The sequence below is a fragment of the Triplophysa rosa genome, linkage group LG11 (genome assembly GCF_024868665.1).
Source record: "Triplophysa rosa linkage group LG11, Trosa_1v2, whole genome shotgun sequence".
Classification (NCBI taxonomy): domain Eukaryota; kingdom Metazoa; phylum Chordata; class Actinopteri; order Cypriniformes; family Nemacheilidae; genus Triplophysa; species Triplophysa rosa.
In genome coordinates this window covers 6,433,584-6,450,876 of record NC_079900.1, presented here as the reverse complement: position 1 = coordinate 6,450,876, position 17,293 = coordinate 6,433,584, and the positions used below count along the sequence as shown (strand labels likewise).

The window sequence follows — 17,293 nt, the reverse complement described above, 5'->3', positions numbered from 1 at the left end:
TGTTCCAAAACTGTATAAATTTATTTTTTCTGATGAACATCGAGCAAGATACTATTCCTATTCCTACTTTGGTAGTCAATGATGTCCCAGAACTGAAAATTGCTTACATTCTTCCAAATATCTTTCTCTGTGTTCTCTGTGGAACAACTTGATGGTGAATAAATGGTGACATAATTGTACATTTTTGGGTGAACTATCCCTTTAAGAAATGTATTTGGTGATATTTTTTACTCATTGGCTAACTTCATAGAATGATCAGAGCAAATTTAAAGTATAAATTGTGGTAAGTCTGTGTCACACCATAAGAAGAAAATGTTTAAAATATTTAATATGTTTAAAATATGCATAAGCACAAATTATTACCCAACAGAACTATGTATAGATTCATATAGATTCAAGAATAACAAAAGAAACAACGTTGTAAGTTAAAACTGTAGATTTATTAGTTTCAAACACATTTGCTTTGTTTTTCCATCATAAATAACTTTTTAATGTCAAAATCTCTTGTTTTTAAATATTTTTAGTATTGAACTATTCACCAACATATTTTTATGTTAAATTCATGCATATTAAACATTTGGTCAAACTCTGTGAAACAAAAAAAATGCTCATTATAATATTTATAATTAACAAACTTCAACAACTGTAATTATTTTGCTTATTGTGCAAACGTTTAAACATGCTATAATTGTTCAGAGAGGACAATTGTGTGGTTTTAAATAAATTAAAAGGCAAGCAAAGTTTGCTTATAGTAAAAAAACTACCAATATTTGAATTTAAAAGGACAGTTCATACAAAAAAGAAAATGTCAATATTTACTCACCCTTATATGACATGACTCTCCTTCATATACACAGAACGTGCCATAGTCATGAAGGATTGGGACAACATAATGGTGAATTAAGAATTTTGCTGGGCTACAAGTATTTATGTGAGATATACTAAATATGTTTGTTTACAATTTCACTATATTTTGATCACTCTTAGTTAACAAACAGGGGGAAAAAAACAGGAAAAAGCCACCAGATTTTATATAGATATATTTTCTTAGTACAGTTGCAATTGATTTGATACATTCATTATTTACACAATGTATTCTCATTTTGCTAACAAGGAAAAAGCATTAGTACATCACAAAGTCAGGAAACAGTTTCCTGTTTGAGGACCTTTTATACAAAACAAAAAAGAAACAACGAAGAAACAGTTGTCTTGTCATTCGATGTCCTAGACTGGAGTATATTTTTTCTCAGTTAGAAGACAAACTGCATACCACTCAAGCACATGCAAAAACCTTACAACTGTCTATATAGTCCATCTTCGTTAACCGTGTTATTTTGCACATTTTTAATGAAGGTTTACCCTCAACCGTCACTCAAACCATGTCTAAGCTCGGTAAGAATCGCAAATGGTCTAAACAGAAGAGACAACTGCTTTATTCTTGAAACAAAATGCAAGATAAATGTACATGTATACAGAATAATTAAGGCTGTGTTTAATGTGCATTAGGAAACTATATTAACCTGCTAATTAAAGGGATGAATTGCAATATAATCGGTGCAAAAAGGTAAGGTGCACTTTCAAGAAAACAATATGAGCTTTATATGAAGAGCTAGTCATGAATCATTGTGTCATGTAATGGCTCAACACGTAATGCTCTTCCTTGGCCCCCAATCCGTGTTAGACAGCTTCAACTGTTTGCATATGAGGACACCAATGACCACAGTATCCCCGGTAAATAAAACTAAACTTATATTGAGCTGACTGTAAAGTCCGTCTTATCGGAAAAAAAAGTTCTCTATGTTTTTCAACAACGACAGAACAGGTCTCTGTTCAAACCTGACAGCTTCACAATTAGAGACAGACTGAAATTCACCACACGAAACTGTACTTCCAATGTGTCAACAACACTCAAAAGGTAAAATATCTTAGAAGTGCTTAAGAAATCTGACAAGGTCAGTCTGCAGATACCCATACCATTACGGTTCAATAGCATCTTAAGAACATTGAACATTAAAATAAAACTTTTCTATTAACAATTATATGTACATTTTATTTAGTTGCATCACTTTTTACTCCGTCTTAAAGAGTGTTTGATTATGAATTTCTAACAGTTACAACTAAACTTAGATTCATTTTTAATGGTTCATTTAATCACTAAGAGAGGGATTTTAATAACAATCACCATCAAGGATACAGTGGAAAAAAAGACCAGGAAACTTGCAAACTATATGCGAGATGTGTGCATTTGCAAGCAGACCAGTTTGTTTTTTATATCAGACTGATTTTATTATCTTCGTTTTTAAACTATTACGCATCTCTACACTGAATGAAGCACATGGCAGAAAAACATGAACTGGAGTGCGATTTGTTGACCGGGTATGGGGCGATGTGTACATTTCTCACTTACAAACACACACGTGCACACATACACATATCTGCAAGGCCCTCATTCCCCCTCCTGCCTAAAACTCTTCTGCATGAGAGAAGAAAAACAGCAAAACAAAAGGCAGCCATTGGCCATCACACAATAGGAATATTAACCAATCAAAAAAGACAGAATCTCAGGGAACTCCTGATCTCCACGAGCAGATTCTCCATGTTTTTTCCAACTCTCCAAGCATTAGTGGTCGCTTGAAGTGTCCGGAGCTGCAGGTGAAGGGAAACGATCTAACCTTGCTTTCTTTGCACCCCTAGAGGGTGCTCTAGGGCTGTGAGCTGCCCTGGCTGTCCGGATCGGTACCAGAAGAGCTTGTGTCCGAATCAGAGTCATTTTCTTCCGGTGGGCACTTTTCCCGCAACCGCCTCTGGATTGCTCTGAGACGGGTCAACAGACCCTGATAGTCAAAACGTCCTCTCTTCTCTCCAAAAGGATCCTGTATAGAATGCAAAGTAAAAACATCACAAATCGATGAGAAATGAAAGGTTGTTCTCTAAATATTACACTTCTGAGCTAGAAATAAATAATGAAAGTTAAAAATGTGCAAAATGTCCATAAAATGTGAACTATGAACGTCGCACAAAAAAAGCTCCAGGCAAACGGAAGTTGTCGTGAGTGCTTTACATGAAGTTCTGTATACTAGAAGAGTCTTGGGATGTCAGATTGTTTGTTCTTGCGGTCAATACTGACAAGAATGACTCAACACAGCCGGAGGTTTAGTGTAGTTTTAGCAAAAATGCACGTATGGATTCATTTGACCCTTCTCTGCTTTTCTTTGCTCGCCTTCCCCCTCACCTGCATCGGACATAACAGCTGATGATTTTGCATCTTTCTTCGTTAAGAAAACTACCACCATCAGCAGTCAGTTCTCTGCGCTGCCGCCTCTTGATCACGCCCAAACCCCCGACACATGCTCGCTCCCCTCTTTCTCCCTCCTATCTGAAGATGATGTTTCCAAGGTAATGTCTTCGAACCACCAACGACCTGCCCGCTAGATCCCATCCCCACTCATCTCCTCCAGGCAATCTCTCCATCGGTTGTTCCCACTCTGACCCACATTATCAACTCGTCTCTCACCACTGGCACATTTCCCGCAGTCTTCAAAGAAGCCCGTATTACCCCACCACTGAAGAAACCCACTCTTAATCCTGCACTATTAGAGAACTACAGACCGGTATCTCTCCTCCCCTTCATTGCCAAAACTCTTGAGCGTGTTGTATGTAACCAGCTCTCCTCCTTTCTCACATAGAACAACCTCCTGGACAGTAACCAGTCAGGTTTCAAGAGCGGTCATTCCACTGAGACTGCGCTGCTCTCTGTCATTGAAGCCCTGAGATTGGCAAGAGCTGCCTCGAACTCATCTGTACTCATCCTACTGGATCTATCTGCCACCTTTGACACCGTTAACCACCACATCCTCCTGTCGACCCTCAAGGCTATGGGTGTCTCCGGAATGGTGCTACAATGGTTCAGGTCTTACCTCTCAGGTAGGTCATTTAGAGTAACCTGGAGAGGTGAGGTCTCTGAGTCCCAACACCTCGATACAGGGGTGCCTCAGGGCTCAGTGCTTGGGCCGTTGCTCTTTTCTGTATACATGACATCCCTTGGCTCTGTCATTTGGAAACATGGCATTTCCTATCACTGCCATGCGGATGATACACAACTCCACCTGTCATTTCAGCCTGATGATCCGACTGTTTCTGCATGCATTTCAGCATGCCTGAGCGACATTTCGCTCTGGATGAAGGACCATCACTTGCAGCTGAACCTTGCAAAAACAGAACTGCTTGTAATCCCGGCCCACCCTAGGATCCATCACAACTTCTCCATTAAACTAAGCTCATCAACCATCACATCTCCAGAACGGCCAGAAACCTGGGAGTGGTGATTGTTGATCAGCTAAACTTCACAGATCAGGTTGCCAGCACCACTCGGTCCTGTAGATTCATCCTCTACAATATCAGGAAAATTAGACCTTTCCTATCTGAGCATGCTATGCAGGTCATAGTCCAGGCTCTTGTTCTGTCCAGACTGGACTATTGCAATGCGCTACTAGCTGGACTTCCTGCTTGCATAACAAAACCTCTACAGATGATCCAGAATGCAGCAGCATTCTGATCATCAGAGAGTGGAGAGTGGTCTTCAATGAACCGAAGAGTGGTCTTCAATGAACCGAAGAGAGCACACGTGACCCCTCTCTTCATTAAGTTAAATTGGCTCCCTAAAGTCGCTCGCATCAAATTCAAGACTCTGCTCCTGGCCTACAAGACCACCACTGGTTTGGCACCCCCCATCTTCACTCACTAATGCAGATTTATGTACCCGCCATCCCAAAAAGGTAATAAAAAAAAAAAATCGCTCTCACGAACCTTCTCTCGATTGGTTCCACATTTGTGGAATGATCTGCCTGCTGTTACAAGATCAGCAGATTCTGTGGCCATCTTTAAGAATCGGCTGAAAACACATCTCTTCCGTCAACACCTGACCGATCATTTATGACTTCTATATCTTTTCTACTCTATCTATATATATAAAAAAAATCTTAAAAACTTAACTCTGTACACTGTAGTAGGCTTTGTGAGACATGTTTTATTGCACTTATGCTTTTTGTTGTCCTAATGCTGACCCAATTGCTTCCATTGTTTACCCAACTTGTAAGTCGCTTTGGATAAAAGCGTCTGCTAAATGACTAAATGTAAAATGTAAATTTGCTTTTTTTTTACATTATGACGACAATTGAAATAGCTGAAAAGCAGTCACAGTAGAAAAACAAATGGTGAAGAGACACACACACAGAAGCAAACACACACACATGCACGCACACAATGTTAGAAACAATCATTACCTGCATGTTCTGCCCTTGAAGATGAAGACGCTCCTTGCAAACCCCCTCATAGAAATCAAAGTACTCCAAGAAGGATTTCTCCATCACATTCCTATGAACAGAAAATATGTTCTAGATTCAACAGCATTTGAAAAATAAAGAGAAAGGAATTGACCAAGGAACTAACTTTAAGCAAAAGTTCCAGTGAAATAAAAAATTACAATGCCAATTTTTTCATATAATATTGCAGCGTTTATTGTAAATAGTTTATCAATGTGGGTCATGCTCTTTTTATAATTTGTGTGCCCTCATAATCTTTAGTTAAAATTTGAAAATGCACTTCCTTCCTGAAATGACTATCCATCTTAAATGATGTATGTTAGACTGCTTGGGCGGAGCATCTGTTAACTCCTCCCTTTCAACGATCAGTCTGCTGCCAATTCCATTTGAAAATCCAATGGCTGTTTTATACATCCAATCAAAATAGCAGAGAAAGACGAAAGCCATGCCCACTATTTTTTATTAATAGAAATTCATTAGAAATTCAATTTCACACAGAAATGCGTCAAAATACGGAAGTAAAAATGATCGCAACTTCTGGTTCACGGAGACTTTGAGAATTTTTACTCTAAATATTAATTACGGAAGTAGTACATACTTTATGCACTCAAGGGTTTGAAAGCAGAAATGTCAGGCTTTTTACGTAAATACTTTTTACACAATTTTTCCTGTTCAATAATTTTCCATTTTTATGGTGAAACTATAGTTCCAGGTGGACAAACTTCTAGTTATTGGTCACTGACCATATAAGTGTTTAGATTTTTCCTCTATGTAGAAAAAACATCTCTTGTATCATGGAAAAGTTTAGGATGGCTTTATCTAATAAAATATTACAGGGACAAGCAAGTAACGAACAGAAAATACATTCAGGAATGTGTTTAAAAATGGGACACAAATTCACAATCACTCACCACAAAGCTTCGGGATATGGCACTTTACCCTCCAGCATATCACACACAGCAACTCGCATGGTCTCGTGCCGGATACACTCATTGTAGTTTTTGCTGTCCCCTGGATGCCTTTCCTAGCAAACAGATGAACTATATGCATTCACTGTGATAAAAATAAAACAACAAATACAGAGCAGAAAAGAAAAGAAAAACATACTCTGAGCTTTTATGCCTAAATCCACATCCCATAAGGTTAGTCAAAATTAACATAAGTGCATTCCTGAACTTCCAGTACCTGCTCAAAGCCAGGTTCATTGTGGTATGGGTTCTCCGTCATTAAGGATTGTATGGATATGAGAACAGAGGAGATGCTCTGAGCGGGACTCCATGCCGGCCCAGTCCAAGTGCTGCAGGAAAAGAATCAAACCGGAATTGAAATGTGAGATGACAGATCATGCACGGATGCAGGACATAATACAATTCAAAAGCTGTCATGTGGTAAGGTCAGTTTCCACAACACAAACACTGTGTGACTACTATATAAAAGGTAACTAGGTAACAAAACTAAATGTTGTGATGGCCTAAATAAAAGCTGTGTGAGAATACAATCACATAAACAAATGAAACCCAGCTCGCAGATACCTCACCGCTCTTCACATAAATCATCTTACCCAAGGATGCTGAGGCACACTTTGCCATTTCGGTAGAAGTTGGGGTTAAAGCGAACCGTGTTGTGCCCAGTAGTGATCAGTTTGACCCGTGGAGGGTGGATGGGATAGTCAGGGGGACAACGGAACAGGAAGAGGAAGAAGCCACCCTCATAGGGTGTGTCAAAGGGGCCAGTGATAAGGGCGTGAATCTGTGGATGCAAGAGGAGGCGGGGCTTATTTCTCAAAGAAGGAATCTTTAAATGATCTGGACCATTTCAGCAGCAATAAATTACAAAAACATAATTAAACAAAGTACTGTGCCAAAAACGTATACATAGAGATGGTGCTAGACTAAGTTACTAAAGAAAAGCCACTTCACTAAAATTGTTATTGTGTTTAAAGTTGTTTTCCATATTGGTTTAACTACCTTTGTTTGGGGGATATACCATACAGTGATACTTTACCGTTGTGCATGTGCAATCAAAGATTTGTCATTGTTTGGTAAGAATATAACAATAGAAAGAAGGATGAAGGGAGCACACAAGAGAGGGAGATACGCTGAAATACCGCCATCCGTTCATGAAAACTTACCTTGGTCATATCATGAGGATCTGGAACCACAAACATACCTGGAGGAGGTTCCTTATAGATAGACATGATATCTCTGTATGAACAAAAAGAGGAGAATAGGAGTACAAAATGAATAAAAGCACGTCATTCAAGATGTGTAATAAACTGGATCAGTTTCCTCAAAGAACAAGAAGTGTCAGTATTCAGTAACACACACCCTGTGAATCACATCATGAGCAAGGAAGGCTGGGATTTAAGGGAAAGTTCAAGTAAAAATAAATATTTTGAGAAACATCTCTGGTTTTGTGTCCATACTATCAAAATATCTTCTCTCTGTAGAAACAAAAGTCAAGTCAATGTTTATTTATAAAGCACTTTTTTAAAAACAGCAAGTGTTTATCAAAGTGCTGTACATGCATAAAAGAATATAATTATCAAAAAAAGTCCCTGACACCGAAAAAAAGGCATATAAGTTTTGAATGACGTATTTTTAGGTGAACTTTAATGAGAGTCAAACTATAGGGAAGTACTTCCGTTTTCTGTATGGACACGTTTTCTTTAATAGTTCTCAACAGATATCTGTCAATGGACACAGGTTGAAGTCACTGTCCCAAATCTTGTGCCTTATAAAGTCAAATGTCACACCCGTAAGAAAAATTAGCCAAGGTTTTAATATAGTAAAATGTGTAGCCAACCATGTTTTTAGGCAGGTTATCAGTGTGAATTTGTGGTTAGGCTACTATACTATTATCCTAAGGAAATTTAGGTCATATGCAGGTATACATTTGGTTGGAGATGTTTGTTCACCTCTGCATGCCAAAGCAGACCAACCAGCACAGGCTGCCTTACACCATATGTTTAAACCTAAAAGTTAACCAAAGACGCAAACAGCGCGTGATAAAAACAAATACATTGCCGTTCACTTGAAATACCTTTTTATCCGCAGAATGCATTGTTGAGACGCTTTCTCGTTGTCCCAGTCCGTGCTTAGCGTGGGGTCCCAAGAGGTCGCGTGAATTTGGGAAAGGAGGCCTGCTCCGGCCAGATTCGGCGCGCCGCCCGGAACACCAATACCGGGCGGCAGAGATGGATGAACGGCCGCGGGAACGGCGGAGTCGACGGCGTGGCTCAAAACACCGAGTGCGCTCTCCACAGCAGGATTTATGGTATGCGCGATCCCGGGGGGAACCACAGCCAGGCCGGTTTCTGCGGCTTGTGCTGGAGGCGGCGAGGATGACGAATGCCCCGGTATGGAATTACCCAAACTCGGCGACATCAACTGGGTGCCGTGGCCCTGAGTCGTTCCCACGGAACCGTTGGCTTCCTCTCCGATGCTGTCCGCCATCGATTCGCGGAAGAAACTGAAGCTAAAGACCAGCTGTCAGATAAACCAGTTTCTTGTACAGGCAAGAGTAGAAGGGCAGGAAGAGAGAAACAACTCCTACATAACGTTACTCTCCCTTTTTCCTCTTCCAACCACGATTAGATAACCTGTGTCGAAATCAGCGCCGATGTTATTGTCTTAACTGAAGTGAAAACTTAGCCTAGAAAAGCATTTGACATGCACAGAAATGAGTAAAGAAGTCTATGGTATACACGCACGTAAACGTAGTTTCTCCCGTTTCGGTCAGGCCTGTTTAGCATTGTTGTTTCATTTTGTGCACTTCCTGCTCCTCTGGGAGCAAACACTGCCGTCTAGCGGTGCTCTTCTGGAGGTGTGTCAGGGAAAAAGAGCGAGCAAGTAGTTTATTTTTATTTTTATTTTTTATTATGCTTCAAAAACAATTACAATAAGGCATTTAAATTTTACAATACAATTTCTAAGGAAAACTGAGCACAAACAAAACAAAAAAGAAACTGCATTTAGAAATATACCCATCCAATTACAGAGTGAAAGATAAATAAATAAAATAAAAAAAACTATTAACCTACATAACATCAGGGTCTTCTAAAAGCTCAAATTCTTCAATAGTTTTCTTCCAACTTTCGATTTAATTTTACTTAAAGATTTACAGTAAATCCAAAATTCTTTTTGAAAAATCAAAAACAATGGTTTCGTTTTAAGGCACTTACAGAGCGAGCAAGTAGTGGTCGCTGCAGCCCGGAGAAAGGCAGGTGGGAGGAGTTAACGCCACAAACTGCAAGTAGGCGGAGCTTAGGCCGCAAGTACAGTAGGCTGCTGCAGCCGATGGGGCGAGTGGAGCTCCACTCTCGAACAGGAAATACGTCACCTCCACTCAATAATAAAGAAGGGGGAAAATGGCGTCGCTGAGCTCTCCGAAATCCGAATTTTAACTCGGGTAATCCCTACACTACTTGCAGACTGACGCTGTCTTAACGTGCAATGCAAGCACAACGCATATGGCTTCCGTGAAATTACTCAAAAAGGATGAATAAACAAGATGAATTTACATATTTTTGACGATCAATATTGATGTCTCGCCAATGTTAGCTGATGTTGCATGCATTTCTTTAAAATACAGGTTTAGAAAATCCGATTTTTTAATATAATCCACCGAATTACTGAAAACCCTGATGTTACACACCCCGGTGCCGTAGGTGGCGATATACACCTTAACATGTTGGTTGCGACCCGCCATTAAAAAGAAAGAAGGAGGAGAAGAACGTTCGTTGATGGTTATTTACTGTTACTTGCAGTTGATGTGTTTTGTAAATATAGTTTGTGTTTTTTACTCAAAATAATTAAAACTTAATTTGTGGAAATTATTCAACATTTTACTGTGGCTGTTTTGTATGTTATTTTGCTTTAAATATACAATTCCTACATTATTTGTGTACTACAACACACGACATTAAATAAACCAATCAATATCCTCTGGAGGTTTGTACAGCACGCTTGCGGCTTAAGTCCCACCCACTTGCGGTTGACCCGCCCATCTGCACCTTGCTTCGACCTCTGTTTTTACCCAACTCAGCTGGTGTGTGCAATAGTGTGTGATTGGATAGCTCAGAAATTCCCTTACAGCACACCAAAACTACACCCCCATTAAGGGTCCTTACAAAAAAATTTAACGGTAATGTTAACCATTATTTTGGGACAGGTCTGTTTTTATTTATTTTTCCTCAGTTTAATTTCATTTTTTATTTATTTTATGCGTGTTGTTGTGTATTGCATTGACTACATGGATGTATGTATATGCATGAAATGTTTTAAACCAGACATCATTAATGGCTGTGAAAATGTTGCTTATTATTAATTGCACGTATTTAATAAGACCTTACTGTAGATCGTTTCCAATATTCCTTTCTACCAGTCTACAATATCCCATGAATACCAAGTGTTTTAAAGCTAATGGGCACAGCCCTCATTTAAATAAACTATGAAGTTCACATTTGAACATTAAAAGGGGCTTCTCAGATGTGTCTTTGCCGTAAAGTATTTATTGTAGACTATTTTGTACTTCAGGTGTCAGGTTCAACATGGTGTATTGTCAGTAGTATCATAGTGACCCCTAGTGGATGAGATACACAACCTAAAGAGCAGATGATGTCCACAATGAAATGAAAGCTAAATCCTAAATAAAGCTAAATAAAAGTACATTAGAGCTGGACCAGAAACCACACTAAAACTCCAGCAACTTGATATTTCATTGCTTGTCAATACCAGGTTTGACACTACACCAGAGATGTCTTGAGCTGATACTCAATAAAAGCCTTTTATTTACTGCTGAGATGATGAACAAACACGAAACGGACCAAACAGATTTCAAGTTTTTATTCTGATGGTCTGTGAAGAGTTCTTACATAAAACTTTCAGAAAAAGAAAAATGGTACTGGGAAACATAAAACGGGATAATTTTGTTGGAATGGCATCGCCATGGTCTAAGCTGTGTGTAGAGTTCCAATCTCCAGAAGTTAGTTGACTGTGTGTGAGAGAGAAGATAGCTAAAATTCACATGGCGAACAGGATGAGGAACGCCACCATCAGACAGAACAGACCCATGGCCTCAGACAAAGCGAAGCCCAAAATGGCGTAGGAGAAGAGCTGCTGTTTCAGAGAAGGGTTCCTGGAAAGGAAAGGAAGTTAGCCATAAACTAAAACAAAAAAAGAAACATTTCATCCTAAAGCTTATTCAGTCAGTCTAAAGCACCTTGACTGTCTTCTGCATTTTTCTTACAACCAAATAAAAATGCTTGGATTGAGGTCAACAATATAAAAATCAACTTGCAAAGTCAAGATATAAATAAATCATATTGATCCAAGACATGTAAGATGCAGGGACTCCTCAGGTACCCAACGGTACTTGTATTTTGTATCCCTAAAAATAAATGTCTGGCATCTGTACCAGCTGCTATCATTGTATATTGAGTTAAGTAAACTGACCCTGAGATACTATAGTTTCTTATATGAAAGAACAAGAATGAACCTTGAACTAGAAATTACCTGGCATAGCCGATAATGAGACTGCCGAACACCGTTCCGATTCCAGCTCCTGATCCGGCCACACCCACCGTGGCAGCACCAGCACCAATGAACTTGGCTGCTGTGTCAATGTCTCTGGATACAGCACTGGTCTGGAACCCCCGGGCTATATTAAGAAGGGATGCCTCGCTGACTGGCAATAGAGCTGTCTGAAAGGGAGAAAAAAAATAGGCATGGAATCATAACTCCATCAAAGACATCATAGATTACCATAACTTACATTTCCAATGTGTCAGTTTAGCATTATTGCCTATATATAAAAAACAAAATTGCAAGAATCAGAAACACAAGAGCTACTCATGAGCATGGCATGTTTTTACCTGCTCACTTCTTGCTTCAGGTCTGTTGAACAAAGACACTGAAACAGGCCGCGCCAGAACCCTGGAGCCGCCGCGGAGCTGGAAGAAGAAAAGCATCTCTTAGAAAAAAAACTACAAAACCATGCATATTTATTACTAAAACTATTTTGACTTCACTTAAGATTTGAAAATAAGCATTCTTGTGTGTGTGTGTGTGTGTGTGTGTGTGTGTGTGTGTGTGTGTGTGTGTGTGTGTGTGTGAAGCATTTAAATGCAAGTCTAATTCAGTGCACACTTTAATTTTCATTGGAGTCAGACATTATTCTGAAATGCCATCTTTTAAATCTAAGTCAAGACAAAAAGGCACTTTAAAAGAATGGGCTTTCTGAGACCATCACTAAAATGTGACAAATACTAGTGAATACATACCACAGCAGGTGAGGTGACAAACTTAGCACAGGCATACATGTTTGAAGCCTGTGAAGAAGAGAAATGATGGACAGGTGTAAGGCAAAGAAGTCATAACACAGAACAACCTTCAAGCATGGAAATAGATTTCATACCATTAAAGATCACAAGTATTGGAGACAGTACGCAACAAACCCTTGATGTTGTTGCATTTTTGCTTACTGACTGGAAATTCACTTAGTTAAATCAGTTATTTCCACTTGATTAAAACTAAATCGTCCTTATAAATCATTTTCCATCCCCAGGTTAATCAAACCCTGCATATAACTCTTCTGTGGAACACAAAAATGAGAAATGTCTCAGTGGTTTTGTGTCCATAGAATGGAAGTCAATGGAAGGCAATGATGTTTGGCAACCAACTTTCTTAAAAATATCTTTTGGGTTCTGCAGTAGTAGTCTTCATACAGGTTGTCAGGTGAGTACATGATGGTGTTTTAATTTCGTAACTCAAATAGAACAGTACATAATAGGATTTTCCCAAGTGATAAATCGTCTCAGACAGAGTGTCTGTAAGAGGGACAGCATCAACAAAGCTGTCCAGTCATGAACTCTGTAAGACAATTTATTAGACAAAACTGAAAAAACTCGGAATACTTTGTGGGAGCGGAAGTCAAGTAGACACCCTATATTACAGGTCACCCTTTACACAGAAGTCTGAACAGCCTGCCTGATCTATGCTGCTTTTAAACACATTGGGGGGTTAAAAAAGCGACTCTGGAAACATTTAGACAGCACTTTAACTTGTTTTATGCCTAATGTGCGTTTATTATAGCACAATAGCCTCCCATTGCATTGGGGCTTGCGCCTATTGAAGGTCACCTATGGCACTTTGATCGTTACTTTTAACTTGGAAGTATAAACTGCTCAAGCGTTGTTGTGAAACAAAATGCAGAAAACAGGCAAAACGTGTGCCTTAAAAATTAAGACACAGGCTAAAGAAGTTAAAGGGAGCGCTCAGGCTGCTTTGGGCCCAGCGCGAGTCAGACATTTTGCAAGTGTCAAAGACAGGTTGTGAGAAAAGTAAAATAAAACCCCTGTGAATATGAAAAGCAACGACACACCGCAAAGATAAGTGCCACATAAGCCATTACATGTTCATTTACCCTTTCAGAGCCTTGAAACGTGATATTGGACGGAGTCATTCATTCATTCATTTGCAATGACTTTGACAAGCGGCTAGCAGAGCTTTAGCAGTGCGCTTTTCTACCACTCACGACTCGCAAACACATGAACCTAGCCAGTAACTTCTGCGCACGTTCCTAACTTTTAAAATCATCTGATTGCTTCTCATGTGTCTCAAAAAATGAGTGCAAAATAAACGTGACTTACCTATCGGACACAGCACACAACGGCCTAGGTATAGGAAACAAGCTGGAAGCAATGAGTACGGCGCCGAAATCTGTCACCTTGTAATTTATAAGCTTTGGAAGTACGTCCTCAATCCTGATTGGGTAGGTGGTCTCGGTTTCCGAATCTGATTGGCTGCCAGACATGTCAGAAATGAAACATATCCAATCAGATGCGTTGTCAAGAAGGCGGCCTCTCAATGATTGGCGTAAACGGTTAAAGGAAGAAAGCCACGAAACGCATCCCGTGTCCCCTCTGTCTATTGGAAGTTTCGGATGAAAAACCCGCCTATCAGGAAATAGTTGAGAGGAAGAGTGTTGTGCCTAGAAGGGATACAGCTAAGGCCGGAAGTGGTGCAAAATGTCGCCAAATAAATTACAATAAATAACATTAGCTAACGCCTACACCTACACCTACCCCAACCCTAAACCTAACCATATAATTATAAAAAAATATTAACCATCTGTTGTAAGCGTGACAAAAACTATGCGGTTTTGAAGTGCGCATGCCCAATGGATGTAGCTGTATCCCATCTAGCCAAAACCAAGGAAGGGGCAAAGGTGCCATTCGGAAGTAATCCAAAGATTTCATGAAATTTCCTCAGACATAGATTTAAAATGGATTGTAACGAGTGTACCTTTTGTAAAGCAGACATAGAGTCATTGGAACATTTGTTTTATTTATGCAAATTCTCTAAAAAAAACTCTGGGATGACCTCTATGCATGGTTGAGTTTGAAATATGTAATACCTGACTTTGATTTTAAAACTGTAAAATATTTGTCCTTTTGTCGGAATTGTGATGTGGAATTTTTGGTTAATAATATTGTAATCTTGGCCAATTACTTTATTCATAAATGCAGATTCTTTAATAACCTCCCTACGTTTTTGCTTTTTCAGAAAGATTTAATGATCTTCAAATCCTTAAAACTTGTGCATCATAAAAAATCCCTCAAACTATGTAATCTTTTGAAAGTATTTTCGGATGATTAAGCCCCTTATTGCATTTCTGTATTTGTTTTAGCCTATTTATTTAATATTATTATTAATATTTGTTTATGCGTAATTCTTTCTAATTTGTTTTATTTTGTTTATTTTTGTTATGTTGCTATGTGGATGTTATTAAGATTTTTCTTGTTGTTTATTTGGTATTTTGTATCTTGTTAAGCAATAATAAAAAAAAGATTTCATGAAATTGCAACAGCGGTTTTAGATCTCTAGAGGGCGACATGAACACTCTTTTTGTGTTTGAATCTTGAAGGAGATACAAACGAATATTTTGCAAAAACCTATATACATTTAATTTGGAATATGTAAATGTTGACAATTTTAGAAAAAAAAGAATCCTGCAGATTCTCTAAAGAAACATATTAGTGACACAGATTTATAAATCACATTATAAGATGTAAGCCAACTTTACATTTTATAAATATAAGCAACATTGAACTAATCCAAAAATTCATAGAGATGAGTTCACTACCACCAGGAATGTATTCTATTCCAATTTCCATCAGAAAAAAATTAGCATAGTTAGTCTATGCATATGTACCATGTGTTAGAATCTCTTGTCATGTGTCTTATCAGTATTTATTCAGTATATCAGAAAGCATATTTAGTGGTTGAGTATTGAATACTTATGTCTAATGTATGAACTTCAGTTTTCTTTAGACTCTGTGTGTCTATATCATTTTAACTACCTGTCTGAACAAGACCTTTTATGGATTACGGGCATGATAAATCAAACCTAAATCTTTCTTGACTACCCTTAAATCTCAGAGTTGGGGAAAAATATTCCCCTATTTTTTTTTTAAATCTGGAACTACTCTAAAGGCTGTAATGTGAATTCTTGGAAACATGCCATCAGAAATAAGTTTGCAGTACACAATAACATGAATTAGAACTGATTTATAATGATGAATGGGTAACTTTCATCAAAAGTTTTTGTAATTTGTTATAGGTATTAGGCTGCTATAGGAACAGCTAACATGAACTAACAATGAGCCATTAAATTATTCTCTGATTTTATTCATCTTTGTGCAAACAGAGTTATTCAGTTATTCAAATACTGAAGAAGTATTGTTCACTGCTAGTTAATGTTAGCTAATGTATTACAATGTTAACAAATACAACCTTATAGTAATGTGTTGTAGATGAATGATTAACTATTTAAATTTTCTATTTTATTTTTCATCATTAATGAATACATCTTTCATGAATACTTGTATTTTGTGCAAATGATTATGCAAAGTAGTAGTTTTATTGCTGCCATCCTGTTTTAATCTCTGCTATAGCTGACAAGTTCATTGCATTTTATAAAGCTTTGTATTTACATATTTACCCTCTCAGGATTCAAACAGAACACTTTTCCATAAAAAGAAACTGTTTAAGCATCAGCAAACTGTTAAGGAAAAAAATAAAATAAACCAGTTTTAAAAACTAAATACTCCAAAAACAACCATTCTAAGAGTTTAGACGCACTCCATCCCAGCAGGAGGTAAATTTGATGAGCTTTAGGGATGACAGGGGCAATAAATTACGAAAACTTTACAAGCTATTGCTGCCAAGGTTTTCCACAAAGAACTGCAACTGAAGCAAAGACATAGAGTTATGCTCAAGATATGCTACTGGATATATTAAGAATGACATCCATAGCGATTGTAATGCTTCACGGACGTCAAGAGTTTAAACAACACTACATTTACACTGCAAGTCTCACAATCGGAATAACACCAGGTCAGAATAGTTTTTAAAAAATGTGAATCCCTAAAAATGCACATACCGCATGCCAAATATTGTTATGTACTGATTGTATGTATTGATACTTTCATGTATTATTTTTTCTCTAGTTTTGTCAGAGACAAATTAGTTTTTATTTTTAGATAAATTCCCTACTTCTGCCAGTAAGGGGCGCCTGCATAACAATCTATGATTGTTGGGGGCTGTAGCAGCCTTCACAAATCACGTGGTATTTTGACAGCTATTGTGGATCACACAATCAGACAATGTGGGTGGGAATTGAGTTTGAGGAAATGTGCTGCTGACACAAATGTTGATAGACTGATGTCAGAAAAGGGAATGACTTAGATCTCAGACTATATTGTTTTTGAAGAAGGGACTGAGTTTCTGATTACATTTACTATACTATAAATCATATATGGTGAGGTATTTTGGATTTGGTGCTCATTTTAGGAGATTATTATTAATAACATTAATTGTATAGACTGTTAAAAGTTTCAAACTAGTGAGTTTGTATGGATCTGTTTATAAATAACAGCTGAAGCCCGCAGGACATTCCAGTAAACCACA

At 38.2% G+C, this 17,293-nt stretch overlaps 2 protein-coding genes across 2 annotated transcripts; both read right to left on the bottom strand.

The window, feature by feature from the left end:
- Window positions 1-1,023: 1,023 nt before the first annotated feature.
- Window positions 1,024-9,173, bottom strand: ube2z (ubiquitin-conjugating enzyme E2Z). The gene is made up of 7 exons (XM_057346026.1): window positions 8,364-9,173; window positions 7,453-7,525; window positions 6,883-7,070; window positions 6,507-6,618; window positions 6,233-6,345; window positions 5,283-5,373; window positions 1,024-2,873 (listed from the first exon to the last, which is right to left on the bottom strand). Exons 1-7 carry the CDS (start codon window positions 8,774-8,776, stop codon window positions 2,703-2,705), a joined length of 1,161 nt encoding a protein of 386 aa, XP_057202009.1. The 5' UTR covers window positions 8,777-9,173; the 3' UTR covers window positions 1,024-2,702.
- Window positions 9,174-11,152: 1,979 nt separating this feature from the next.
- Window positions 11,153-14,059, bottom strand: atp5mc1 (ATP synthase membrane subunit c locus 1). The gene is made up of 5 exons (XM_057346027.1): window positions 13,972-14,059; window positions 12,604-12,651; window positions 12,196-12,273; window positions 11,837-12,024; window positions 11,153-11,459 (listed from the first exon to the last, which is right to left on the bottom strand). Exons 2-5 carry the CDS (start codon window positions 12,640-12,642, stop codon window positions 11,345-11,347), a joined length of 420 nt encoding a protein of 139 aa, XP_057202010.1. The 5' UTR covers window positions 12,643-12,651; window positions 13,972-14,059; the 3' UTR covers window positions 11,153-11,344.
- Between the last annotated feature and the right edge of the window lie 3,234 nt (window positions 14,060-17,293).

Coding starts and splice junctions, on each gene's coding strand:
- ube2z (XM_057346026.1), bottom strand. CDS start 8,776: ATGGCGGACAGCATCGGAGAGGAAGCCAACGGTTCCGTGGGAACGACT. Junction 7,071..7,452: donor ATCCTCATGATATGACCAAG/GTAAGTTTTCAT, acceptor TTGCATCCACAG/ATTCACGCCCTTATCACTGG. Junction 2,874..5,282: donor TTCAAGGGCAGAACATGCAG/GTAATGATTGTT, acceptor CATTCTATACAG/GATCCTTTTGGAGAGAAGAG.
- atp5mc1 (XM_057346027.1), bottom strand. CDS start 12,642: ATGTATGCCTGTGCTAAGTTTGTCACCTCACCTGCTGTG. Junction 12,274..12,603: donor TTGTCACCTCACCTGCTGTG/GTATGTATTCAC, acceptor TTCTTCTTCCAG/CTCCGCGGCGGCTCCAGGGT. Junction 11,460..11,836: donor CTCATTATCGGCTATGCCAG/GTAATTTCTAGT, acceptor TTTCCTTTCCAG/GAACCCTTCTCTGAAACAGC.